General features: G+C 41.2%; 4 protein-coding genes across 7 annotated transcripts; 2 read left to right on the forward strand and 2 right to left on the reverse strand.

Annotated features, from left to right (window-relative positions):
* Nucleotides 1-10: 10 nt before the first annotated feature.
* On the reverse strand, nucleotides 11-2,299 carry LOC128880310 (spermatogenesis-associated protein 7-like). Of its 3 annotated transcripts, XM_054130258.1 has the most exons (7): nucleotides 1,894-2,299; nucleotides 1,518-1,753; nucleotides 1,103-1,338; nucleotides 939-1,014; nucleotides 717-869; nucleotides 256-630; nucleotides 11-177 (listed from the first exon to the last, which is right to left on the reverse strand). In XM_054130258.1, exons 1-7 carry the CDS (start codon nucleotides 1,934-1,936, stop codon nucleotides 22-24), a joined length of 1,275 nt encoding a protein of 424 aa, XP_053986233.1. In that variant the 5' UTR covers nucleotides 1,937-2,299; the 3' UTR covers nucleotides 11-21. The 3 variants fall into 3 exon arrangements, with proteins under 3 accessions (XP_053986233.1, XP_053986231.1, XP_053986232.1); XM_054130256.1 differs by having other exon boundaries at nucleotides 717-1,014; nucleotides 1,894-2,289; XM_054130257.1 differs by having other exon boundaries at nucleotides 717-1,014; nucleotides 1,837-2,287.
* A 58-nt stretch (nucleotides 2,300-2,357) lies between these two features.
* On the forward strand, nucleotides 2,358-5,901 carry LOC128880311 (WD repeat and FYVE domain-containing protein 2). The gene is made up of 7 exons (XM_054130259.1): nucleotides 2,358-2,714; nucleotides 2,873-3,014; nucleotides 3,096-3,301; nucleotides 3,394-3,633; nucleotides 3,707-3,845; nucleotides 3,928-4,127; nucleotides 4,199-5,901. The coding sequence occupies exons 1-7, from the start codon at nucleotides 2,554-2,556 to the stop codon at nucleotides 4,335-4,337; spliced, it is 1,227 nt and encodes a 408-aa protein (XP_053986234.1). The 5' UTR covers nucleotides 2,358-2,553; the 3' UTR covers nucleotides 4,338-5,901.
* A 113-nt stretch (nucleotides 5,902-6,014) lies between these two features.
* Nucleotides 6,015-21,696, forward strand: LOC128880307 (myosin-VIIa). 2 transcript variants are annotated; one of them, XM_054130252.1, is made up of 21 exons: nucleotides 6,015-6,502; nucleotides 9,161-9,207; nucleotides 12,634-12,747; nucleotides 12,896-13,042; nucleotides 13,317-13,501; nucleotides 13,730-13,851; nucleotides 13,928-14,184; nucleotides 14,253-14,418; nucleotides 14,499-14,629; nucleotides 14,782-17,934; nucleotides 18,012-18,256; nucleotides 18,340-18,700; nucleotides 18,789-18,907; nucleotides 18,991-19,387; nucleotides 19,462-19,644; nucleotides 19,721-19,922; nucleotides 20,002-20,130; nucleotides 20,210-20,306; nucleotides 20,386-20,483; nucleotides 20,561-20,730; nucleotides 20,800-21,696. In XM_054130252.1, the coding sequence occupies exons 2-21, from the start codon at nucleotides 9,190-9,192 to the stop codon at nucleotides 21,004-21,006; spliced, it is 6,501 nt and encodes a 2,166-aa protein (XP_053986227.1). In that variant the 5' UTR covers nucleotides 6,015-6,502; nucleotides 9,161-9,189; the 3' UTR covers nucleotides 21,007-21,696. The 2 variants fall into 2 exon arrangements, with proteins under 2 accessions (XP_053986227.1, XP_053986226.1); XM_054130251.1 differs by lacking the exon at nucleotides 6,015-6,502 and adding an exon at nucleotides 6,537-6,852.
* LOC128880309 (suppressor of hairless protein) lies at nucleotides 21,327-27,875 on the reverse strand. Its single transcript, XM_054130255.1, has 2 exons — nucleotides 27,477-27,875; nucleotides 21,327-26,161 (listed from the first exon to the last, which is right to left on the reverse strand). Exon 2 carries the CDS (start codon nucleotides 26,053-26,055, stop codon nucleotides 24,535-24,537), a length of 1,521 nt encoding a protein of 506 aa, XP_053986230.1. The 5' UTR covers nucleotides 26,056-26,161; nucleotides 27,477-27,875; the 3' UTR covers nucleotides 21,327-24,534.
* Between the last annotated feature and the right edge of the window lie 46 nt (nucleotides 27,876-27,921).

Below are 27,921 nucleotides of genomic sequence, written 5' to 3' on the forward strand. Positions count from 1 at the left end.
TACTATGCAATTATTTGTTTTTTATGCTTGTACTTCTTTGTCTTCTAGTATCATGAGATCACTAGTTGTGGAACCTTTTTCTTGTTGCGAATCGCTTAACGTTTCTACACTGAGATCAATCCGATCACGTTCGCTGACTACATTGTCATCGTTTGATCCTCCTGGTCTCGTTCGCATCTAAAAGATATTTATCTCGATAATAGTGCAGAATTGTGAAAAAGATGTATCGTATTGGCCGCAAATTAAGTTATGTACCAAATCTACAGGAATTTCATCTTTGCTTATGGTAGAAAGTCTCTTATAAATCTGTTGAGCTTGTTCAGGATTAATGTTAGATTCTATCAATGACGAAAGAATATCTCTCTCTGTTATAATTAATTCCGGATTGGGATCGATTAATACAACCGATTTATTATTACTGTTCGATTTACGCTGACTCTCGGGTGCTTCGTAATTCCTTAGCTTTTCCATGATCTTATTTTCGTTCAGAACTTTTGGCGGGGTCGGTGATTGAAATGTCAAATTATTAAATTGTCGAGAGTGAACGAGATCTTTTAATTCCTCAGCATCCTGATCATCCGACATATTCAAAGCGTCTTTTAACTGATAAATTTCGTACATCATTTTATTCTGTTCAGAGGTAGGGAACCTATTATTCTTTCGTTTCTATTGAATAAATATAATTTAAATAATATTGAACTAAGTGTGATTCTGACCATACTTAGAAGTGTCTCATTTTTTTTTAAATGCTTCTGAAACACATCTTGCAATTGTTCGTCAGTATAAAGGCCATTTTGTATTATTTCGCAGGTAATGTCGTACACGAATTTCGCATATTTTGCTTCTTCCTCGTCTTTCATACACGTTTCCTGATTACACGTTGGATCCGTGTATTCTTTAGGAGTTTCAATTTTATCGTAACTTCTCGATGAACTTACCGTCATCGAAAGATGATTGATTTCTTGTGTCAAAAAATCAGTAGCGGTTTGGTAAACCATCGAATCTTCTTCATAACTATCGAGCATATTATTTAACATAACAGTAAGTAGTGGATGCTTGATGTTAGGAAGAAGGAGCATTTTTTATTGAAAATTTTATTCACCTGTGTTCCGACAAGTCTTGAAACTTTAACGCGGCTTTTGTAGCTTTTACTTGTCGATCATTAGAAATAAATGGCTCTGTCTTATTCGTTTTCAACGTTGTTGAACTCGGATAAATTACACGATTATGCAGTCTCGATCGTGAACAAACCATACCGTAACCATAATGGTTAGCTAAATAGCTTTGATCTTCGCGCTGGCATAGACACTTTGAGTCATCACTTCTTCGTAATAAGTCCTATTTATCAAAACAGTCCTATTTACCAGAAACACCCTGTATAGCAATGTGTATTTTACATTTATGACATACAGAGTGTTTCATATAAAGTGTTACAAGCTAAAGATTCATATTTGCAATGAAATGACTCAAAGTGCAAAGGGTTAGGGTATGACTGAGCTAGAACATGAATAATTTACCGCTGGATGATGAAGGGTGTCGTATGCCAACACATCGATTATATCATTCTTAATCTCTCGTCCAACGATTCGTGGCCTACAATCAGGTTGTCTACAGAACCGTTTTCTTTTGCGTGTAAAGTTTTTGTTTTTGGCATCGACAACACACTTCGCCATCAAAACGCGTCGTAAATGCGAACTCATTGAATTATATGCTGCCAATTGTTCAAAGTAGTTTTGCCCATTTTGATTGTACGCTGCATACAAAATGCTGCAGGTTATTACAAATTTAATAGCGCAAAAAATAGTTATATCGCATTATTCATATCAATATATCTACATTTACGCATTTAGAAATGATCGATCGTGTACAATAAAGCGGTCGTATCGTTCATACCAGTACTTTTAAGATTAACTTCACTCCTATTGTTTTTCGTCATTTTTCGATAAGTATATTATTTCGTGAGTCTGTGTTGTACGAAGCCGAGAAATATTTACTTCACTGAGAATTTTGAGCAACGACCGGTAAACAATTGTCTTTTAGTTTTAGCTGACAATCATGTTTTTACGTGAACATGTACACTCGACTTGCTGAAAATTGTTTTACTTTATGTTGCTAAGCAACTTTCCCAAATTCATTATAGACATAGTCGGTACATGAAGGACATGGACGATTAATCGTTCAATCAAATGAACGTCGCGAATAATTTACTGTTTTATTCGTTATCTATTATTCGAATAAAATTTGATATATCTTTATTCCTCCACTTGTTCGTGCCTGTACGAACCTGATACGTGATTGGCTGCATCATCATACGTATTTTATACGTTGTTTCTATGAAGGTTGTGGATTGTAGCAGCCGATAAAGAGGAACTGGGAAAGGAAGGCAAAGAAGATCCGTGACGAATAACGTATACACAACGCCGACAGGTTCTCCACAGTCTCTTAAAAATTAGACCTTCCGTCTTCGTAACATATATAAACTCTGATTAACATCGAAGTCTGACAACTGTCAAATGACAAGCCCACTTCAAAAATTACGTTCCGAAGATTGAAATGGCAGCAGAGATAAAGCCCACACCAGGTGTAAATCATGACAAATTCAGCACGAGCCGCAAACCTGTGTTATTGTCGAAATTGGAAGGATGTAATGATGATGTTAATGCAGCGATCATTATACCGCGCGAAGAAGGTGTAATTAGCGTTTGTGATGATAGGTAGATGAGACAATTTTTTTTCAATATTGAAACTATATTATACTTATGTGATCATTCAAGAAGTGAACTTGAATTTTCTTTTTAAATTCTTTACATTTTTGAAATTAAACTTAATACGGTTGCTCTTACGATTTATTTTGTTACGCTTTTTTTTATAGAACTGTTAGAGTTTGGTTGAAACGCGATTCTGGTCAATATTGGCCTAGCATTTGTCAATATATGGCTGCTGGTGCAACATCGATGAATTACTGTGTGGAGACTAGGCAACTGTTTGTTGGTTTGGAAAATGGAACTATAAATGTACGTATTATAATGGTATCTTATAGAACTATAAATATTTTTTTTTTATTTCAAAATAGATATGTTAGGTATTACTTCCAGGAATTCATTTTGGAACAAGATTATAATCGAATGACTGCTATGCGTGAATACTTGGCGCATCAAGCAAGAGTTACAGGTGTTATATTTGCATCCAATTGTGAATGGGTTTTAAGTGTAGGTCGAGATAAAATGTTTCAATTACATTGCTCAGAAACAGGTCAAAAGTTAGGGTCCTATCAGACGGATGCTTGGTACACTGCACTGCAGTATCCTTTTTTTTTTGTGATATATTATTTGCAACCTACTTCATTTCAATTTGCTTGAATTTAATATTAACATGTTTCCTTAACTAGCACAGATTTGATGCGCAATCAAAACATGCTTTTGTTGGTGATTATTCTGGACAAATAGCAATGTTGAAATTAGACACTAATGGTGTCAGACTAATCACAATATTAAAAGCACATACCGGAAGTATTCACACTTTAGCTTGGGATTGTGAAAAGCAACTCCTATTTTCTGGGAGTTTTGATCAAAATATCATTGTATGGGATATTGGAGGACGACAAGGTACAGCATATGAGCTCCAAGGACATCAGTAAGCATATCTATTTATTACAAAAATGTTCTATTCGAATTTATCTTATATAACTGAATATACAATTTTACAGCAATAAAGTGACAGCACTGTGCTATGCAAGCGCTGAACGCGTGTTGTTGTCTGGAGGAGAAGATGGAGTAATAGTTTGTTGGGATATGGCTGCAAATAGGAAAGAAATAGCAGCATGGGTAGAATCCGATACGTGCCAAGTACGTGGTTATAAGATTAGAAATATGTTAATAATTCGTCTGTTAATTCAATTTTTATATATTAATATCATTTCAAATTGAGGCTTGTGGAAGACCATTTTTCTGGAATATTAAAGCGATGATGGATCAACGACAATTGGGTTTGAGACAACATCACTGCCGCCATTGTGGTCGTGCCCTATGCGCACGTTGTACGTCGCAACGAATACCTATACCAGCAATGGGTTTTGAATTTGAAGTTAGGGTTTGCGATCCATGCCATATTCAACTTAAAGCTGCAAAGTAAGTAAAGATACTTCAATAAATAAAGCGTTGAGCGAACACGTAATTCATTCCATGTATATGTTATTTAGCCAAACATCTTTAGCATCTTTCCATGACGCGAAACATAATGTCGTTGGAATGGATCTTGACGCTCCCAGACGAAGATTATTAACGATCGGACAAGATCGACTCATTAAAATTTGGGACATTTCCGCACTTCTTCAGTGAACTTCCAAATATGTTTGTTTACAAGTAACGAAATTAATCAAATCATATGATATAAGGGAATATATTGTCATATTTCAATGTAAGAGTGTACTATCCAGAGCCTATTTTTGTGACCATCAAATCACTTTGTTTGATTAACAACCAAATGATTTTTTCTTATATCGCAATTTACTTCTTATAAGAAATTCGAAAATAATAGATCTTTCTATGAAATCGTAATAGTATAGCTATGAAATTTTAAACAAACGTTTAATTTGCAAGCATCTTTTATTTGTAGCAAGTAAAAAAAAGAGTAACTCATATACTTGTTAAACAAGTAGTTAGTGTTAGTACATATATTTTTTAATATTTCTTATTTAGTGCAATCATATTTGAAAACGACCAAAGTACGAATCAATATACATTATTCGGGATTTCATCTAATTATCTTTGTTATCAATTTATTATAACGAATTACTATTTTGAATAACAAAAATTGAACATAATTTGATTTCGTTAGGTTAGCAAACAACTGAACGTAATCCAAATTTCTTTGTTTTCCTAAGGTACCCGTAAAACACGATTAATTCTTCATTTCTAGATTGTATTAATTGTCTGATCATTAATAATTTGTCATATGTTAACAAAAAAAATAAATTATGCGACATTTTTGGGGAAACATTAAAAATATTTAAACGATAATAATTTATTAAAACAATAAGAGGTTATCAAATAACATAAGTCACTATAGCTCCTAGTCGTTTTATTTGTTGTATCCTTAATTGTTGAATATTATAATTTTTTACTAGCAAACGAGAAAACGTCCCAGATTGACAGGCTAATTGACTCTTTAATGTCCATCAATTTCTCCAATCTTTTGAAAATAGGTAGAGGTTTTGTAAAAGAACCACGAATATGCTTTCGCAAATTTGTTTTAGCAATGCAGTCCAAGTACAGTGATAATGCGCTTCCATAGAAATAGCACTTGTGATTAGAAGGAAGTTTTGATACATATTATGTCACAACGAGGAAACGCAGTGTTTGGAGTTAATTAGCTGTTCATTTTATTTTCTTTACTTTTCCATTAAAAAAATTAATATAAAAGAGAACCAGATTCTGCATTTTCGCCTACATGCTTGAATGTAACTATTTCACGTGTTTCCAGAATTATGTATAAAATTCCTGCATATTACAGATATGTTTACCTTGTTATTATCAATGACAACATTCTTGGAAAAGTTTGCTTAGCGCGAAGCTTTTGCCGTTGCTTCTAGGACTATCATCGATAACAATGCGGCGTGATATTATACTATAACTTTAGTACCGAACCAATCGAAATACTCGTAAAAGATAGGTCGTTAAAATTAAACTATTCTCGTTACACTAAAATATCGTGTTTATGTATAAAACTGATTTTACGCAACTGTTGAATCGCAACGCACATACATCGCCTATGTTGTTGTTGCTCCTGAAATTTTCACGTATCGATGTGTATATTATAAGTTACGGAAATCGCAATACGTGTATGTGTAACGTTCATGTGAAATTCATATGAAATGAAAATATATTTTCAATGTAAACCATTCGTTTGCCTGTCTCACTCGAATACACATATAAATAAATGTAAAGAATACTGCAATACCGAATGCATGAAAAAAGAGTATCTATTTTTATGACTGGAATTTTTCTGTATTCTTGATATGCGTGATAAAATCACGGAAGACATTATCGATATCTTTCTGTCATTTGGAATTCGAAATTTGTGATATCTTGAAAAATAAATGGACTCACAAATAAACATCTTATCGATTCGAATTGATTTTGTGCGATCGGTATTGCAGAACGACGCCATTCCGACTGCTAACATTATCGATCGATAAAAGAAGATCATAGCGGCGACAGTGTGCAACAGGTTACAGATTCGGTACTACGAATGACGTCACAAGATCATGGCGCCAAGATAAAGGGTCTAGCGATGCAGGGATTGCGCGATAAAGGCGGAATATCTACGGACAGGACAGAATCGCATTGGTAACCAAAGATGGACAAAGTTTTTATGTAGATAGAAAGTTTGGAACAACGAATAAGATTCTGGCCCAATCTCCGATGATAACGTATCTCCGGTTGGTGGGATGGCAGCGTAGTCGAAGGCTTGGAGTGGAACCTGATCGCTACATAGGACGCAGGTACTTTTTCCACCTCTTCTACGGTTTCAGTCGCTTCGCTTCCACCTGGCACGCCCGATTCGAACCGAAGCTCCCCGAGTAGACGCGTTAATGTGCCGGTCACCGTGGCCCATCCTCCGGAACGACTACTGTTGCTTTTCGTGTCCCATTTCCTACTCGTCGTGGTGCCGCGATCTTTCTTTTTTTCACGATTTGTTGCTTCCGAGGGCGCCAACCTCACCGACGATCATCTAGTCACGTCGGACATGAAAAGCGCGCCTTACGTCGCATCCGAAGTGCAGTGCAGTGCCTCTTAATGGAGTGTGCCGACATATAGCCGCTTTCGTCGTGTTTCTCGTTACTCGCACAAGGTACGTTTGAATTCGTTCATTGTGAAACGTTTCGGGGATATCGGTTGCAACCGATCGACGACGTCCCGTTCGATGGAATGCCAAATATCTCGGGTACGCGCGACTGGTTCTCGTTTCGGAATTCGTTCGAGGCGATATCCTCTCGACGACTTCGAAACAGCGTCCTTTTTCCCTCTGTGGATCGGACGGAAACATTACGCCGCTATACGTCAATTCATTACCGTGTTGCATCGACACTTGTAACGATACAGCACCTTCTCGAAACGGAGATGGGTTAAATTCTTAATTAAACGAAAATTGTGAATAACGAAAGGAAGTCGAACAACGTTGTGTATTCGTGGAATGGAAGTTGGACGTTAGGTTAGAGAGGATTTAATTATATTTCACGGTGAACGAATTGTTCGGGTTGAATAAACGTCACGAATAGCTCACGTTGTGTTTTCATTCGTCGCGAGTTACTTGAATAAACTTTTATCCGTCCCTGTCGCGAACAACGTGTGGCTGTACAAGTCGCTATCGTCGAGGAAAAGAATCGTAACGATTTTATGCAATTAGTTCACACACGTACACGTCGACCTTAAAATGCGATAATAGGTAGACAAGATAAGCGTAACTTCCAGATAAAAGGGGTTATACACAGTAGGTTGGAATGTTTACCAAACGATTATGTATTCGATTAGATTCGTTATTGGCTTCTGTTAATGAAAGTTTGTGACCCAAGTGTACTCTCTCGCAGGAGTCGTTCAACCGATACGGAAACGTTTCGTGCATACCTGCGTACGTGTTCGTGATCAAACTGACACCTTGCGATCGTACGTCGAGCGTGGCTCGACAAGACGTATCGAAATCGGAAAAGAGCACTCGTGGAAAGCGATTGTGACGCAACCTAGAAGACTATTACCTCGGTTTCCTTAAAATTGATTATATATAATCTATTATATAACTGCATGTACAAATTATATTGAATATTCGAATCACTTTTCCTAGGTTTGTCGCGGTTTCGAGCGTAGTTGGTTAGATGTGCGACGCGGTAATGCGTTGTTCGATCACCCGTTGAAGTCTCCGGCATGCTGTGCTACGCCATTGACCGTTCTCCAGATATTCTCAAAGTCAACGGTTTTTCAAGTTCAAAGGAATAAACTAAAGAATACAAACTAATTTTAGAATGTACACCCTTTGCTATAACTTTCGATTGTTTCTACAGCTTCTAAACTCTAAACCTGCTCTGGAACATCCCTTACGTTCCGATCCATTTAATCCAAACCCGGTCGTAGAGATCAAGTCGTTAAGAGGTAATTCAAAAGTACATTTCCTTATGATTGTTTTCTTTCCATGAAAAATAATAAAAAAAGGAACACGTGATTTTATTTCAGATGTAATAGCAAGCTATAGGAATAGTTCCAGTCGCTGGTAGCGGCAACAATTTACTTCACAGTGAATCTCCTCCCGGGTGTATCGCGCAACATTCGATGGCATTCCCGATAATACGAGAAATCGCATCGAGGCGCGAGATTCGCGAGAATTCCAGCAGCCAGCTCGTAACGAACGTTCGGAAGACGTTATATCTTCGTCGTCCTCGAACGCTCCTGCGTGTTATTAGACGCTAAGCGCGCTCGCGGTCTGTCTATTCGAAGAAAAATCACTTCAGCATGCGACGATGATGTCTGGCCCGATCACCGTTACGGTGGAACCAGCACAAGCATAAACCTGTTCGCAAAAGTGGGTTAGGCAGTTTCTGCTACCACCGAGAGGCCGCACGGGCTTCGAGAGCATCCATCGAGGATCCTCTCGGACGAGATCGATCTCTCCTCTTCTCCTCTGTTTTCTTATTGACCGGATCGTCTCGTTTTGTTCGCGACAGAACGATTTATCGCGGAAATTCAAGCGAATCGAATCGAAAAAAAAGTCGAATCCGAGCCACGAACGCCGCTCGAGAAGCGTCGATCGAACGCGACCAAGTTCACGCGTCGCTGGCCGTCAATTTCGTTCGATGGATTCACGTCGAATTATGCTCGCACGAGTGACTCCTGGGTCGACGAACCAATCGACCCGGGTCCTCCTCCTATGCCACGATTTTCGAATATTTCCTTGTCTTTATAGCTTAGAGAACGATTACTCTTAATATCAACCCTTTGAACTCCACGTAATTAGGCTATACGTTAACTCCTTAGACTCTTTCTTAGATTTCATAGATGTTAAAATTTGAAGTCTGCCTTGAAGAGCTCTTTATAATGTTGATGTACATATGTTACTCTTCCTGAAACGCTATTAAAGGACATTTTTACGAAGATCGAACGAATTTTTTCAGGCGGAGTGCCGACAACCACGACTTAAGAGATGGTCATCGTCACGCGGGTGAGTATAGTTTCTTTGCTGTCTGAAATTGCTCGCAAGGAACTGTCCACTCGGTGGTTCGCGCGTTATTATATTACGCTTCCCTGGGATGTTTCCTTGAAAGACGGTCAGTAGGAATCTGTGACAAGTGAAAATGACGGCGGATTCTTTCCCCGCATGAAAAGTCATGCTCAGGAGACACGTGCGCGGTCTCTCCCAACGACGGAGGAGCGCTCGAGATATTCCAGCCTAGATTATCTTCCGTAGATCATCGGATAGCAGCTCCAATGAAAATAAGAGTCAGAGAAATCTCCCACCATTAGGCATTACGACAAACTAGTCAAATTTATTAAATTGTTGCGAGGAGATCATTTGTCGAAATGTCTCCAATACTTTTAAATACAAATTTGTGAAAATATATCGAAACCCAGTATGAGTTCTGTTCTAGGTGACGAGTCCGATTGTCTTTATCTGTTCGTTTATTCGTAGATCGTATTTTCGCCTTGCAAAAAAAAAAGTGGAACGTGCCCAAGACGAGAAATAGTCGATAACCGAACAGATAGGCGTAGGTAACGTACAAGTTTCGATACGAATATTTTGTATTCGCTGTTACGTGTTTTACACTTGCAATCTATTTTCATACGAGTTTTTATTTTGATTATATCGATGTCGTGCGTTCGAATGCATGCGTGCATGTCGATATTGTGACTTGTGTTTGGCTCTTCCAACTGTAACTCGCTTAATACTCAGCTTCAATTCACAGGAGGCTACCAGAAACACACGAATACAGGAGGTACCACGCTTTCTGCGTATTAGAAGCGTTAACCAAGCATGACACCCCAAACAGAGATGGAAAAATTCTACAAATAAAAGATAACTTTATCGAGTAGCAGTCGAATACTTACCGAGTACGAATAGTTTCGCAAGCAGTGCCCCAAATACGTGATAGAATCCAACAGGAAGCGATCCCTTTTGTGTAAAAACAAAAATGAAACTACTCGAGGCCGTTTACGACGATGGCGCGGGGTATATGGGGACGAATGGTCAGTTAATTAGGAATAGTTAACGGTCCTTCATCACTTCGTGAATGCCCTGTGCAGGCGTCTTAGCATTTCGCGCGAGCGAACCAGCCGTCGTATAACGGGACGTGAATCGTTTTACCGGACACGCGTTTGTATCCTCGATTGTATCCTATTCTTTCCCTACGCATGCACGCACACCCTAGCTTAATGGTTCAGAAACCTTTTCGAAGCTCCTCCTCTTGAAAAAAGTAGAGTAGAGACGAACAGAATTATCTTTATCTCGCAGTAATACTGTTTCAACATCACTCTATTAGTGAGTAACAACGCAATCTTTTTGGTCCAAAGGCCACCATTTTTCTTACTTCACTATTTTCTGTAATAATTTCCAGGAGTTCTAGGAAATTAGATAGAGATTCTAAAATTCTTGCGACGATTTCCTTTCGAAACCCGCGTTCCTGAAAATCCTAACAATAATATTACGTCTTTATTACTACGTTTGCTGGGTGATAAAATGGCTCATTTTATCACCCAACAAACCAGAACCCTGGCTTAACTGACAGCGCTCGCTCGTTTCCACGCTTCGAACAAAAAACGACTATCACGCAAGGTCGGGTACACGCGACTCGTCGAGCATTTTTCTCTGGAATCGAGGTATACGTGGCATAGCTGGTTTCGAAAGCGCGTGCACCGATGAAAAACAACGGTAGGCGGATTTTTCGTTCCCAGGAGGCTGCGCGGCGGCGGCCGAAAGTAAAACTCCGTGGCGAAGAAGGGCCAAATCGGGACGGTGGCTCGTCTCGAGCTAACGAGCGGATGAGCTCTTCCGATGTTCCGCTGAGGTGAACAATCGGAACGTATACGAATATCAGACGCAGCCTGTGCATTCGTATTGATGCGTCCGTGGAGCACAGAACAGCCTGGAGGTTCTCAATCTTCTACTTGAGAAGAAACAAATGTACCGTTTACACTTGATCTCGTTTCTCTGCTTATCCTCTCTTTGCTGCAACTAGACGATCGCTTAATATGATTTCGCATTTGAATACTCGACAAACAACTCGATGACGCGGATAACATTTGGATATCCGAGTACTCGATCGCATACTCGAATGCCTCTTTCCGTTGCTGTACTAACTTTGGTACTGGTAAGCTCGATGAGATCTCACCTTGGAAAATATTCTAAACGAAAGCGTTTCCTCGTCTTCCTCTTGCCAATCGAGTCTCGCAATTCCCTCTTCGTTCGAACTCGCGCTGGAAGCCACAGCAATACTCGTTCAGCTAACTCAATTATCGCTTGTGGTCATCCCTTCGTGGATTTGAGTAATCCACTAATTTAGTTTATTCCGTTTCGCTATCGTAAGAATATTGTCACTCGACCAAAAGCCATCAGCATTGGCAAATAAAACATAAGAAGAATGTCTATTATACCGTAGTTTTACATTACCTACACAAGGATCATGAATGTAACAATGTACCCTGCACATCGTGCAGAAGAATCAAGTGCATTAATTATATTATATCCACCACTTTAAACCCCGCGTGACTAGAGAAGTACTCAAGTGTCTTTTAAATGTGTTACGGGATAAGGGTGTTTCCATGGTGAAATGAAAAATTTGTTAAACATCTCTTCCACGCGATAAGATCCTTTTCCTTTCCTGTCCACCGGTCGACGGGGGAAAAATAAACCGCGAAATGCGCGTTTAGATTATCTAATAATGCCAACTACCAGTTATTCAATTAACGCGTCTAAGGTGTCGTGTTTACAGTTACAGCGCGTGCTACCGCGTTCGCTGGCCAACTCTCGAATTAATTTAGGTCAAGCTCGTCAACCGAGTAAACGTTCGCCGCAAACCTTGACATTAGTTTCCTATTCAATTTCCCGACTCTTACGTATGCGTGTCCTTTGAGGCGCGATTCCCGGCTGCGGTTCGTTTACCTTCCCTCTTCAACCCGAGGATGGCTTCTAGGGTCTTCGAGGACTCTCTCGAAATCGTGCTTGATCGAATCACCAGATGAGTTGAGGGATCTGGTACCATTTTTAAAAGTGTGAAAGAGAAATCAGGAGGAATGTATCTTCATTCTTTCGAGTTGATTCTCTTTCAATAAATAAACATATATTTCCCAATAATAAATCTTCTCCAAGTGAAAGTATTTCTAGATTGCACCGAAACAATTAGCAATTACGTTCATTTTACGACTCGATCCTTCGATTAAAGAAAGGGAACGTTGGCTTGACTTTAAGATATGTAATTGATAGAGTATGCGAAAAGACTGCACGTGCCCTTTGAAACAGTAGGTTCCCCATCTCTGATCTAAGCGAATGCATATGTATATCCTCCGCTTTGTAACTGAATGCGAGAGCATCAATGGTCCCGCGAGTGGGTCGCGAACGATTGAAGATTACGTGTGAAAAAAAATTCCTTTTCAGGGGGATTACATATGGATCGAACCAATCTCAGGGAGAGAATTTGACGTCGCAATAGGAGCACGAGTGGTTTCCGCGGAAGGCAGGCGCATTCAAGTGAAAGACGACGATAACAAGGTAATCGTTACCTACTTTTCGCGTTCGCCGCGGCGTTTCTCGATTCATCGAGAAGTATGCGCGTTTCGAGCGGCCATATGAGAAAGTGTTGCCTGTTAAACGGCGATTTCGAATACCTCGACCACTAAACGAGCCCTAAAATTCTCAGGAACAATGGCTGACACCGGAAAGACGAATAAAGGCGATGCATGCCACTTCTGTGCAAGGTGTAGAGGATATGATCAGCTTAGGAGACCTCCATGAAGCTGGCATTCTGCGGAATTTGCTGATTCGCTATAACGAGAATCTCATATACGTAAGCGGTGGATATTGAAACAATGCGAACTTCTTGGCGACCCAAGCATATGCTTCTATTCAATTGAAACTTGAAACTGTTGGATTAGGCTTTAGTTATTTTTTTAGCATTTAGTAGATTTATAATACGTGGTCCTTCTTTGGTAGCTTCATTCTACAATAAATAAATGCAAATAACATGCTTCTATTGCCAAAGAGATTACCGTGTTTGAAATTTCTCCCTAGCATTCGATCAATTTTTAAATGAAAAATTCTAACTGGTTGTTTTTGCGCAGACCTACACAGGCTCCATTCTGGTCGCCGTGAACCCGTATCAAATACTGCCCATATACACCGCAGAGCAAATTAAACTGTACAAGGATCGTAAAATCGGAGAGCTTCCGCCACACATATTCGCTATTGGCGACAACAGTTACGCGCACATGAACCGATACGGCCAAGACCAATGCATAGTGATCAGGTATCCGGTCGCTTCTTTCTCCTTAACGGGGGATTCTGGTTTAAAACAACAAAGACTAACTAGTGATTTAACCTCACACATTTAAAGATCGTCTAAAATGCAATTTAAGAAAAAATAGATTCGTTTGATTGTTCAGAATCCCCCGTAAAACCACTCTGAACGGCTCTTTCCACCTCGTCTCGTTCGTGGCAGAACGGTTTCTCAAATTCACGAATATTTGTGTCTTAGCGGCGAAAGCGGAGCCGGCAAAACGGAAAGTACGAAATTAATTTTGCAATATTTGGCAGCGATCAGCGGCAAACATTCTTGGATCGAACAGCAAATTTTGGAAGCGAATCCGATTCTGGAAGGTAAAACGCTCGAACGTGGTAACGCGTGAGCAACTAGGACAAAAGTAGTAAAACGTTGACTCTGGTGTTCTCGTAGCATTCGGCAATGCGAAGACGGTACGAAACGACAATTCGTCCCGCTTTGGGAAGTACATCGACATTCACTTCAACGAGCAGGGCGTGATCGAGGGAGCAAAGATAGAGCAATATCTGTTGGAAAAGTCGCGAATAGTGTCGCAGAGTTTGGACGAGAGAAACTATCACGTGTTCTACTGCATGCTGGCTGGCCTATCGAAGGAGGAAAAGCAGAAGCTGGAGCTGGAGGACGCGTCGTCCTACAAGTATCTTACAGGAGTAAGATTTCTTATGTGAATCATCGTTAACACGCGAGGACATTTTTTCTAAATAGATACTATTTTCAGGGTGGCAGCATCACGTGCGAAGGTCGAGACGATGCCGCAGAATTTGCAGACATCAGATCAGCCATGAAAGTTCTACTTTTCACCGATGCTGAGATATGGGAAGTCCTCAAACTGCTCGCCGCCCTGTTGCACACGGGGAACGTTAAATACAGAGCCACGGTTGTAGGTAAGCGCGACAATTCCTACTCCACACGATTGTCGAAGCTTTAACATCAGACATATTTCAATTCTATCACGATTCTCCAGACAATTTGGACGCTACGGAGATACCAGAGCAGACGAACGTGCGGAGAGTGGCGCATCTGTTAGGCGTACCTGTTCAGTCTCTAATAGACGCTCTCACCCGCAGAACGATATTTGCTCACGGTGAGACGGTTGTAAGTAACGTGTAACTTGCGTAATTCTTATTACCTATATCTGAAGAAGCAATGTCATCCCTCTATTTTCTTAATACCATGAAATGCAAATAATATGGAGATGCTCCATCGTAGCAGCATCGTTTATCTGCTGTATCGTAACGCGTGCGCAGGTTTCCACGCTATCCAGGGAGCAGTCAGTTGACATCCGAGACGCCTTCGTGAAGGGGATATACGGACGATTGTTCGTGCACATCGTGAAGAAAATTAACGAGGCCATCTACAGACCCAAGAACACCTCTCGAAGCGCCATAGGTGTCCTGGATATATTCGGCTTCGAGAATTTCAATCACAACAGCTTCGAGCAGTTCTGCATCAATTACGCGAACGAGAACCTTCAGCAGTTCTTCGTGCAGCACATCTTCAAGTTGGAACAAGAAGAGTACAATCACGAGGGGATCAACTGGCAGCATATAGAGTTCGTTGACAATCAAGACGCGTTGGATTTGATAGCCATCAAGCAGCTGAACATCATGGCGCTGATCGATGAGGAGTCCAAGTTCCCAAAAGGAACGGACCAAACGATGCTGGCGAAGATACACAAAACACACGGAAGCCATCGAAATTACCTGAAACCAAAGTCGGACATCAATACGTCGTTCGGTTTGAATCACTTCGCTGGAGTTGTCTTCTACGATACCAGAAGCTTCCTGGAGAAGAACAGGGATACGTTCAGTGCCGACTTGCTCCAGCTTATTCACATATCGTCGAACAAGTTTTTGCAGACCTGTTTCGCCGAGGACATAGGCATGGGTTCAGAGACGAGGAAACGGGCGCCCACTCTGTCCACCCAGTTCAAAAAGTCTCTGGACTGTCTTATGAGAACGTTGTGCAGCTGTCAGCCTTTCTTCATCAGATGCATCAAGCCTAACGAATATAAAAAGCCGATGATGTTCGACAGGGGTCTCTGTTGCCGACAATTAAGATACTCTGGTATGATGGAGACGATTCGAATTCGTAGAGCTGGTTACCCGATCAGACATTCGTTCCCAGAGTTCGTCGAACGGTATCGATTTCTTATCTTTGGCATACCCCCGTCTCATAAGGTCGACTGCCGTGCAGCCACCTCCAAAATTTGCCACATAGTTCTAGGAAGGTCTGACTACCAGCTTGGCCATACGAAAGTCTTCCTCAAAGACGCTCACGACCTGTTCCTCGAGCAGGAACGCGACCGCGTGCTCACTCGGAAGATTCTCATATTGCAACGCAACATCCGCGGTTGGGTCTATAGAAGAAGATTCCTCCGCATGAGAGCCGCTGCAACGATCATTCAAAAATATTGGAGAGGTTACGCGCAACGTCAACGATACAAACGCATGCGTATCGGTTACATGAGGCTTCAGGCGCTCATCAGATCACGAGTCCTGTCACACAGATTTCGACACCTACGAGGGCACATAGTCGCCCTACAGGCACGTGCCAGAGGCCACTTAGTGCGCAAAATGTATCAGAAGAAGCTGTGGGCCATCGTGAAGATACAGGCTCACGTTCGTAGATTGATCGCCCAGAGACGGTACAAGAAGATCAAGTATGAGTATCGTCTTCACGTCGAAGCTTTGAGACTTCGGAAGAAGGAGGAGCGGGAACTCAAGGACCAAGGGAACAAGAGGGCGAAAGAGATCGCCGAGCAGAACTACAGAGAACGGATGCAGGAACTGGAAAGGAAAGAAATCGAGATGGAGCTCGAGGATCGGCGTAGAATGGAAATCAAGAAGAACTTGATCAACGACGCGGCGAAGAAGCAGGACGAGCCTGTAGATGATAGCAAACTGGTGGAAGCAATGTTCGACTTTCTGCCTGACTCCAGCAGCGAGGCTCCCACTCCCGCGAGGGAAACATCCGTTTTCAATGACCTGCCTGCCCCAAAGGCAGACCAGCAAGAGATCATCAGTCCTGTTCAAACCGCCTCGGAGGACGAGGAGGACTTGTCCGAGTTCAAGTTCCAGAAATTCGCTGCGACCTATTTCCAGGGGAACATCACGCATCAATATTCCAGGAAACCGTTAAAGCACCCTCTGCTACCTTTGCACACGCAAGGAGACCAGCTGGCCGCGCAGGCTCTGTGGATCACTATACTTCGTTTCACTGGCGACCTACCCGAGCCTAGGTTCCACACGATGGATAGAGACACAACGTCGGTGATGTCGAAAGTAACGGCTACCCTGGGTCGTAATTTCATACGGAGCAAAGAGTTTCAGGAGGCCCAGATGATGGGCGTGGATCCAGAGGCGTTCCTCAGACAAAAACCGCGATCGATCAGGCACAAGTTGGTCTCGTTGACCTTGAAGCGAAAGAACAAATTAGGAGAGGACGTTAGGCGGAAGTTGCAGGAGGACGAATACACAGCGGACAGCTATCAGTCGTGGCTGGAAGCCAGACCCACGTCGAATCTTGAGAAACTCCACTTCATCATCGGGCACGGAATACTCCGCGCGGAACTCAGGGACGAGATTTACTGTCAGATCTGTAAACAACTGACGAACAATCCATCCAAATCATCGCACGCTCGTGGATGGATTTTGTTATCGCTTTGCGTGGGTTGCTTCGCCCCTTCTGAGAAGTTTGTCAACTATTTACGCGCATTTATCAGAGAGGGACCTCCAGGATACGCGCCATACTGTGAGGATCGATTGAAAAGAACGTTCAACAACGGGACACGTAACCAACCCCCCAGCTGGCTAGAGCTTCAGGCTACCAAGTCGAAGAAACCGATCATGTTACCCATCACGTTCATGGACGGGAACACGAAGACCCTCCTGGCTGATTCAGCGACTACTGCTAGGGAACTGTGCAATCAACTGTCTGATAAAATATCTCTTCGCGATCAATTCGGTTTCTCCCTTTACATAGCGTTGTTCGACAAAGTCTCGTCCTTGGGCAGCGGTGGAGACCATGTAATGGACGCCATTTCTCAATGCGAGCAGTATGCTAAAGAACAAGGTGCTCAGGAACGAAACGCTCCGTGGAGATTGTTCTTCAGGAAGGAGATATTCGCGCCATGGCATGAACCGACAGAAGATCAAGTCGCCACAAATTTAATATATCAGCAGGTCGTCAGGGGCGTGAAATTCGGCGAGTACCGCTGCGACAAGGAGGAAGACTTGGCGATGATCGCTGCGCAACAATATTACATAGAGTACCACACGGACATGAATGTCGACAGATTGTACACCCTCTTACCCAATTACATTCCTGATTACTGCCTGACTGGCATCGACAAAGCGATAGACAGATGGGGTCATCTGGTTCTACAAGCATATAAAAAGGTACAACAACGGTTTGCAATTAAAGATGCAATTCTTTGTATTTTTAACTTGTTCTTTGACTTGTATTTTTATTACAGAGTTACTATCTGAAGGAGAAGGTACCTGCCCTGCGCGTCAAGGAAGACATAGTGGGCTATGCCAAGTTTAAGTGGCCTTTGCTATTTTCTCGCTTCTACGAAGCGTACAGGAACTCTGGCCCGAACTTACCGAAGAACGACGTTATTATAGCTGTGAACTGGACCGGAGTGTACGTCGTGGACGATCAAGAACAAGTGCTTCTGGAATTGTCCTTTCCCGAAATCACCACCGTATCTAGTCAGAAGTATGCGTTTATTTAATTTAAACATTTTCGAATGTTCCATTTTTCCACCACATTGACGGATATCATCCTGATTTCATTTCCAGAACGAACAAAATATTCACGCAGACGTTCAATTTATCGACGGTGCGAGGAGAAGAGTTCACATTCCAAAGCCCTAACGCCGAAGACATCCGCGACCTGGTGGTATACTTTTTGGAGGGTCTGAAGAAGCGTAGCAAATACGTGATCGCTTTGCAAGATTACAAAGCGCCAGGGGAAGGTTCGTCGTTTCTCTGCTTTCAGAAAGGCGATCTCATTACGTTGGAGGACGAGAGCACAGGCGAGACCGTTCTCAATTCAGGATGGTGCATCGGCACGTGCGAGAGAACCTCAGAGAAGGGTGACTTTCCGGCCGAGACGGTTTATGTTTTGCCTTCGCTGACAAAACCACCCAACGATATATTAGTAAGGCGATCGCAACTATGAAATCATTGACCACCGCTTGTGTGTTACTTTTTACGCATGAAAAATGACGGATGAAATTTTTTTCCAGTCCCTGTTCAGCATCGAAGGAACGGAGAACGGCCGCAAGCTGTATCCGCAACAGGTGAACGGAATAGAACCACGCGATAAACCTCACACGCTTTCAGAATACGCGATCGACCACTTCCGGTAAGTGCTTGCTCTCTACTCAAGCACAATTTAGAGATAAAAAAAGAGTTACCCCTTTTCTTAAAACTTCATTTCCAATCTAGAACACCGCCAAAGAGAACCATGTCGAAAGCGTTAACTTTGACGACGGCGCGACGCGGTCACACCGACGAATTGTGGCATCATTCTAGAGATCCAATAAAGCAACCTCTCCTGAAGAAATTAATATCCAAAGAGGAGCTAGCCGAAGAAGCGTGTTTCGCTTTCAATGCCATCTTGAAGTACATGGGAGACTTGCCGACGAAAAGACCGCGAGTCGGCAACGAGTACACCGATCTAATTTTCGACGGACCTCTGAAGAATGAAATTTTAAGGGATGAAATTTATTGTCAAATCATGAAACAACTCACCGACAATAGGAACAGATTGAGCGAAGAGCGAGGCTGGGAACTGATGTGGCTCGCCACCGGGCTCTTCACCTGCAGCCAAAGTCTTTTAAAGGTATGCATAATTGCGTCTATTAGCGATTACTGCGGAAACCCATTCGTTTAAAACGGCTCGTTTACTCATTGCAGGAATTAACTCTGTTTTTGCGCACGAGGCGGCATCCCATATCTCAGGACTCTTTACAAAGACTGCAAAAAACTTTACGTAACGGCCAGCGGAAGTATCCGCCGCACCAAGTCGAAGTGGAAGCTATACAGCACAAAACAACGCAAATATTTCACAAAGTCTATTTCCCAGACGATACGGACGAAGTGTGTACTTTCAACGCAGCCATTCTTGTTCCGTTTATTTTAAAAGTGACTCACAACGATCTCTCCTGTTGTACAGGCGTTCGAAGTGGACTCATCGACGAGAGCCAAAGACTTCTGTCAAAACATCGCGCAAAGACTCAACCTGCGGTCCGCGGAAGGATTCAGCCTGTTTGTAAAGATTGCCGATAAAGTCATCTCAGTCCCGGAAGGCGACTTCTTCTTCGACTTTGTACGACATTTGACGGATTGGATCAGGAAAGCTCGTCCCTCGCGCGACGGTATGTTTTCAATGACCTTCGAATAAAATATGATAATTGCATTTGCGTATCGGCTGTATAAGATTAACGTTTCACGCAGGTGTCTCGCCCCAATTTACGTACCAAGTCTTTTTTATGAAAAAGTTGTGGACCAACACTGTGCCTGGCAAAGACAGAAACGCCGATCTCATTTTCCATTTCCATCAGGAGCTTCCTAAATTGCTAAGGGGTAAAAAACATTTTCCACTATGTCGATACATACCTCTCCATTTTTTTACTAACTGATTCATTACTCTGATCGTTGATAGGTTATCATAAATGTACTAAAGAAGAAGCATCGAGATTGGCAGCGTTGGTGTACAGGGTTCGGTTTGGCGAGAGCAAGCAAGAACTCCAAACGATTCCGTAAGTGAAGTATACCATGATAGAGAATATTATTCGAAAGAAAACGCGGGCAATAATAACCTAGAACCGATGTTCACAGGCAAATGTTAAGGGAACTCATACCAGGTGATCTAGTTAAGGTACAGAGCGCCAACGATTGGAAAAGATCGATAATAGCGGCATACAATCAGGATGCTGGTAAGATATAAGACGTATGTTAACGTTAAGTGTAATATGTATTGCAATGATGTCTAACGTAAGTACTGCTTATATAGGAATGAGCCCGGAAGACGCGAAGATAACATTCTTGAAGATCGTTTATCGGTGGCCAACGTTCGGTTCGGCGTTTTTCGAAGTCAAACAAAGCACAGAACCAAATTATCCGGAACTGTTATTAATCGCAATTAATAAGCACGGTGTAAGCCTTATACATCCGCAAACAAAGGTAAGCAGTTACTCGACTATTACGATAATCAGTATTTTCGTCTATGTTGCACGAATGTTTATGTTTCAGGATATACTAGTGACGCATCCTTTTACCAGAATCTCAAATTGGTCTTCGGGCAATACCTATTTTCACATGACAATCGGGAATTTAGTGCGAGGCTCAAAATTATTGTGCGAAACCTCCCTCGGATACAAAATGGACGACCTTCTAACGTCGTATATTTCGTTAATGCTTACTAATATGAATAAACAACGCACGATACGGATAAAGTAAACGCGATATTCGCGTACGTTTCGCGATTCGTCTTTGCAAAACAATCACGTGCAGAAATAGTTCTCCGAAACTCAAGACCTTGAAATAACACCGCAATAATTAATTTTATATAGCAAGAAACATTTGATATATAAACGCTCGCGTTATAAATCTTTTAATTTATATACATATACATATATACATATGTATGTGTATACGGTACTAACTAGAGAACGCAACCGTCGTGTGACCATTTTACATACTCATCCGTTAATTTATAATTTAATTGTTACTGTAATCAAGAAGATAAGGGGAATCGTGATTCATGTGTACACAAATAATTAGCTGAAAAAATTGTATATGATTTATTTACAAATAAGATTTTCATATAGTTTTGTAAAATATTATTTTAATATATAGGAGATATAATTAAAGAATTTCACGCTCAAACGTATTCTGTCGCTTCGAGATAAAGACAAATTTGTGTGCAACTAAAACTATTCGATCGAAAGAATCCCAAGTCAACGAACATTCTTCCGAACTTGAGCACTGAGAAATTACGTGCGAACGTACACTCGAAATTGTCTTTCCGATATAACGAGTTTACAATTATTATTCATTGAATATCCGTCCAATGATACATGTAAGGATGTAATTATTATTAATTCGCAATTTATTACTGTGAATAAAGATAATCGTGTTCTTCAGGTACTCGGTGCAAATTTTAATCGTGGGTAAATTCCCATGGAATACATATACCGACATTCCTCGTTTACAATGGATCTCTTCAGGAAGACAATTCCCAAAGCGATCCTATCTCGCTTCCTGCTGAAGATAATTATATTCGATGGTATCTTGAAAAAAGCCTGTACCGATTCTATGAAGTCGAGGAGCCAAGAAACGAACTATTTTCAGCTCATAGTGTTTGCACTCTTTCGATATCGTAAAATTTATTATAGTACACGAATACTATTTCTACTTCCGTGCAACGTTTCTTCTCTCCCTATCAAATAAAATACATTACAAGCACAAGATTCAAAACGACAACGTAAGAAAATATTATACGTATATTTTCTATGATCACAAACAATTAATAATTTTAGGCATTTTTCTATTCTCAAAGGGTTCGATTAAATATCGAAGAATACGCATTCCTTCGGTGCACCCTATTTCTTATAAAAAATCTTCGTTGCACCTCGTCTATTTAATCGTAATTATAACTAACCCCGAATCTTGAGATTTGCATATGACAGAAATCACGAAGCAAGGATTTCGTATCTTATCTTCAGTTAGAAATGCACCGATGCATACGTACTTTTTAAACAAGTACAGTTCCGCTTTTGCGAATATACCGATACCAAGAAATCGATACGTCGATAGGTAGCAAAATTAATATAAAGCGTGCACAGTACAATTTATACGTTAAAGAAGCATAACCGAAGGTTTCACCGGCGAAAATGTATAATACGAAAACTCTGGTAATAAATAACAAACGTCAAGGTGAAACCGCGATACCCGAACACCGCGCAAAATTAATTCGAGTAGCGTTCATTACTCTGACAAGATCCTAACGACTCGCTCTTCGTTTTCTCCCACGTTAAAACTAGAGTTATTTCTATGCCATACGAACAGTTTTGCGAAACTTAGACATATCTCTGAGATTACACGTAATCGTAGCACAATGAAATCATGATAATCTTGTGAGTCATGCATTGATATATACATAAAATAATATTAAGAGAAATCATAAGGTAAACTCGAGTCGAAAGTCGAAAACAATTTTCGACGCTAGGAAAAAAAGAAGAAGAAATCACGCATGTATCATTGGGTCGTTGATAAAGTTTGTTCCGGTTTTTTAAATAAATAGACGATGTGGAAATGTAAATGCTGTTAAAATGCATTTAGACGAGTTATTTGATGCAAGATTGCAGAGATTCTTCATGATGAGATTTTTATATAGTTGAACAAAATGGTGTCAATTCATAATTTTAATATAAAAACGGAACGAGCTTTGTAAACGACTAATAGATCGTTGCGTGCCGTAGATTAAGATCACCCATTCCTGATGGATATCCGTCCAAATGTTTTGCGCGAGACTCAGTTTCTTTTTAATAAACACGATGAAGATTGTTTTAATCCTCCAGCCACGGACACGCTAGTATCACTTAATATTATTTTTCTTTTACCATTCTCATATTTTACGACAATTTTAAATAATAAATACAATTTACTTGCATTCTTCAAACAGAAAAGTCTCAAGACCGTCCAGGACTGGAGGGTTAAGGGTAGATCGAAGATAGAGCTGTATAAATGTAGAAAATGTGAGTTAAGAGCACGCGAAAAAATGAGAAGAGAAAATAAAACTACGCGAGCGAATATCCGTATGCGTATATTGCACCGTTTGCCACGCTGTTTCCTGTATTGCAATCAGAATTGAAACCAAACTGGATTTCGTCGATAAAGTGACTCTTATCCTTCGGGAACGAACGGAATCGATGTCGAATGCACAACCAGTTTCAGTGATCGATATGCAATTGCACGGACCGAACCGCGAGTTTCGTTGGCTCGTCGAATACGAAAGAAAGCGTATCGCGACGAGCCTGAATCGCAAATTTGTCGTCCTGTTCCCATCCTTGTGCCACGCGATTGGCTAAATATTCACATTCGTAGAAAGCTTTTAATCCTAAGAGTGCTATAAATTATTAATTTCTCTCTGTGTAAATCTGTATCAACACTTAAAGCTAAAAACCTACGGTTGGGTTGCGGCGGAGTTGGACATTATTCGATTAATTTCGAATAAATCTTTATCTAGATAAAATGTTATTCGAAGAATTAACAAAACACTTAGTATTTGTGTACCACATGTGATCTTTGTGGCTTGTGTAGGTCTTGCCTTATTTTTGTGCTGAATGTATGCTTCGTGTGTGACATTGATTGCATGTTTGCGTGTGACGTGATTTTACTTCCGTTCATGCGGGTTTTTAAATGTTTTTATACCAAAGAAAAATTGCATACAGTACACAAATACTACACACAAGTACTTGTACTCTCTCAACTGTTGACTTCAATCAAAAGCTTACATATATATTTACCCCATAACAATTTGTTTTAATAATATACATCAACCCCGTCTGAAGTCAGCGGTCGAGGGAATAAGAATACTTCTGTGACTTGATGTAAATTATTTCTCGTTATCTAGATAAAAATGTGCTCAACTCTGGGTAGCGGTATGAACATAGGGAAACAATACACGGCACATTGTACACGGTTTCGGACTCGAATAGGTATGTTCTGCGAGAGATAGGCGACGTAGCAAAAGAACTGTTACGTCGTCTTCGTATTGTCTAAACGTCTTGCCGCGTCGTCGACCTGAAGCAGCAGGTCTTTCGTCGCGTACGTTGTCGAGTCACCGTCCCCGTTGGCTGACTCGTTATCGATAGAAATTGGAACTTCGTCGTCGTTCCGCGGATGAACGTTCGTACAGCGGACAGCGTTCGTCTCGCTGCGCCGTAAACTTTGGTGATGCACGGTGTAATTGTCTAGGAAACATCAGAGACCCGGCTGTGGCGGTTGATGGGTGTTCCAGGGTACGTCTGCGATCGCGGGTGGCATACTGGCTTGATTGTGCATGGCTCGAGGAGCTCTCATGATCTCGTCGGCAGGTGGACAATGAGGCCGTGGTCCAGGCTCTGGGGTGTACGTAAACGTTAACCCAGTGGCATAGATGATGCCGTCGTTGCGGACCAGCGAGACGGGCACCTGAGTCGGTTGCCTGACCCAGAGCCACTCGCCTCTGAACTGTGATATATCGGGGACCACGCAGAGCATGCTCTCCTGGCATCTGTACATGGTTTCAGCCTCCACATCGCCAAACCACACCTGAAGATTTGGCGTGAAATTGTCGCCCGTGAGCTCTAGCATCGCTACATCGCCTCCACCGTTCAAGTGCAAACTATGAACAAGTGGTACCGGAGTTACAGGTGACCTGACCGGCCCCATGCCCTCGAAGAACTGATACTCCGCTTTGTCTGTACTGATGATCGTCCAGCAAGCGCCGTCGTTTATCATTTCTTTGTTCGCCTCTTTCGGGCATGGAGTGGCCTGGAATTGTATTATGCGTTCTTGAGACAAACACAAATACATGTGATCCGTGTCCTTCATGTAAAAGGCGCATTTGTGTAGCTGTGAAACAGGATCGTCAGCCTCCAAACTGGCCATCTGTTTGTCCACCTTCCGAATTACTAACCGCGGTAGCGCCATTCCTGTTACGGAACATACTAACTTTACTGTACTGCCATAGTGCACGTAACCGTCCCTCACTTGAAACTCCTCCGACTCGCTCTCGTTGTCGTCCAGTAAGTGTATCGTAAACGCACCCCATTGCGTCGAACTTGCGTGGAAGTTACCGTTTTCCACGTGAAGATAACGCGTACTCACCGTTTGAGATCGCAACCGATTGAACAGTGCCACTTTCGTCCCGCTTGCTATACACAAATCAGCGTTCTTCAACGACTGTTTCTTCTTCGAGGGCTTCGAGATCACCTTGATCCTTTTACTGTGAAATACGCCGATATCGTGACCACTACCATAAAACATTTTCACCGAGAGCATAAAGTGTTTCCTCTTGTCTGAATCGGAAATGTATAGCGTCTTCGCCGCGCAATACTGTTTCCCATTGTTCAGGTCCAATTGTTGCATGTCCTGGTCAGAGTTACCGATACCGATGAAGGCGCAGAGCTGCGCCGATTGTTCGCTCTCTCCTTCGCGAAGCATCTGCTCCTGCCGCATCCTCCAACCGTCGCCAAACAAATAGATACACGGTGGAGGACAGAAGAACCGTTTCTCGTTACCGTACGACTTTTGCGCGACTTTAGCATGAAGAATCACGATAACCATGTCGCTTCTATCGCGCAAGTAACGCTCCATTGCCTCGCGTGTCAACCTTTGATCTTGGTGATCTGGTCTGTAGACGCTAGATCCGAACCTTGGATATACCGACATGACCGAAGTTGGCGAAGGAGGAGATTGCATTCCATGCGCCATCGTAGGCAACCCAAACTGGTGTGGCATATTTAATCTTCCGCTTTTATTCGCTCTACGGTACCACGGAATAGCTAGGTAGGCTGCGTACTATCCTTGTCATCCGTGCATGTCATAATTGCCTCTGTCGCTTCATCTGAAAGAAGTTCAGTCATGGACAATTATACCATGATGCATTTCCTTCTACTACGTTGCTGTAGCATGACTAAAGTTTCATGACAAATGTATTTCTTTCATTTAGTAATTTATTACTTATAAAAGAAATATTATTTACAGAAGGAAAGCTGAAGTGGAATATGGTTAGAGACAAGACACTATTGTTAAGCCAGAAGTACAAGTCGTTAAACCAAATCAAGATGAAAGATGGAAGGAAAACCCTGAATTTGTTCTAGAAAGTCAAGTGTATGTTAAAGAATAAGTCGTAACATTGTGTAGTATAATGTGAAACAGTACTATGTTATTATTTACAGGCATCTGAATGCATACAGGTACATAGGAGTCTTTACTTGCTCAAAGCTTTAGCGTGGGAAAGATTTTTGTTTTTCATGATACAAGATGTAATTAACTTAAGGCATCTTTCTTTAAACGAGCTACGAAGAATTACTAGTCTTAGTACAGGAAAGAGGAAATGTGCATATGCACTGTGGGAACTAAGCTGAGCTCATTTTTCCTGCATGAATTAAATCACCCTCGTTCATTGTGTCTATACAACCGTGCCTATGTATTTGTAAGTATGCAAGTATTCTTTTACTAATTTTATACTATTTTGTATACTTTTTTCAACTGACTTTAATTTCTGATTAGAGCAACTTTGTTGCAATTAGGCATAAAAAGAGATCTCACTCAAAAATCTTTAATAATTCTGTATGTATTTGAAAATGATAGTTATATATGAGAATGATATTTCACAAAAAGAGAAAAACTCATATTTCCTGGCAACGCACGTAATGCCAATTGCCTGAGAACAGTCACATATATATGCTTGTAACTTTTAATTAAATGCACTAAGAATAGACAGGCAAATATGTTATTCCAAGTAAAGCCACTGAAGCAAACTCGATACGTTAGAATTGCTGGTTCACAAAAACTTAGCATGTAAATAAGAAATAAATTTAAATTTCACAACATCTACATGATTATAATTACGTACAGTACTCGATACTAATTACTTTTTCACGTAAAAATAACAAAATTGAAAGAAAAAGATTATGTATGCTAAAAGTGAGGTATTTAAACCATTTGTATAAGCAATATGATAACAGAAATTAAAGATTATATCGGTTTTTCGTATAATTTCCAGTATAAGAAATGATCCAAGAATATTATACGAGTAGAAGACTGAGTAGATCTCTTTCTTAATGAATTATCAAAATACTAACAATCGTTTATTTACCTTTTCGGCACAGGAAAGGTTAAACCGAACAAAAACAGGTTACGTTCTTGACACTCACCTCATTTTCAGTAACAGCTGAAATCCAAACATAAATCCCAATGCATTTTCTAAATTATCGTTTAATCACAACTATCATGCTGCCCGTCGATCCTTCACCATTCGCAAATCCTTTTGCGTCCTCGTCGCTTATTCTCCCTAATCCATTCAAAAAACACCTGTTCACTTTCCGAATTTTCCGAACAGTCTTGCCAACCCTTACAAACTGATCTCGCCGCGCGCGGCACTTTAAATCCAAGGTACGAGTATTACGTTTCGAAGCACTGCCCTAAAACTTTGTATAATTGCGATTGAAAACAGGACACGTTACTTTTATATTTCAAAATTGTAATTTCGTTAGCGTTGGCTTAACTACACGGCTACTTGTTTCGTTAAGCCAACGAAAATATATACAACCTTCCTCGACGATATTCGCCGAGTAACTAAGTTCGAAACGACAACGTAGA

The sequence above is a fragment of the Hylaeus volcanicus genome, chromosome 7, assembly GCF_026283585.1.
Source record: "Hylaeus volcanicus isolate JK05 chromosome 7, UHH_iyHylVolc1.0_haploid, whole genome shotgun sequence".
Lineage (NCBI taxonomy): Eukaryota > Metazoa > Arthropoda > Insecta > Hymenoptera > Colletidae > Hylaeus > Hylaeus volcanicus.

Coding starts and splice junctions, on each gene's coding strand:
- LOC128880310 (XM_054130256.1), bottom strand. CDS start 1,936: ATGACGAAAAACAATAGGAGTGAAGTTAATCTTAAAAGTACTG. Junction 631..716: donor ATGAGACACTTCTAAGTATG/GTCAGAATCACA, acceptor ACCTCTGAACAG/AATAAAATGATGTACGAAAT. Junction 178..255: donor ATGAAATTCCTGTAGATTTG/GTACATAACTTA, acceptor AATATCTTTTAG/ATGCGAACGAGACCAGGAGG.
- LOC128880311 (XM_054130259.1), top strand. CDS start 2,554: ATGGCAGCAGAGATAAAGCCCACACCAGGTGTAAATCATGACAAATTC. Junction 3,015..3,095: donor TGGAAAATGGAACTATAAAT/GTACGTATTATA, acceptor TATTACTTCCAG/GAATTCATTTTGGAACAAGA. Junction 3,634..3,706: donor TATGAGCTCCAAGGACATCA/GTAAGCATATCT, acceptor ACAATTTTACAG/CAATAAAGTGACAGCACTGT.
- LOC128880307 (XM_054130252.1), top strand. Junction 18,908..18,990: donor TACGCGATCGACCACTTCCG/GTAAGTGCTTGC, acceptor TTTCCAATCTAG/AACACCGCCAAAGAGAACCA. Junction 20,484..20,560: donor GGCATACAATCAGGATGCTG/GTAAGATATAAG, acceptor CTGCTTATATAG/GAATGAGCCCGGAAGACGCG.
- LOC128880309 (XM_054130255.1), bottom strand. CDS start 26,055: ATGCCACACCAGTTTGGGTTGCCTACGATGGCGCATGGAATGCAATCT.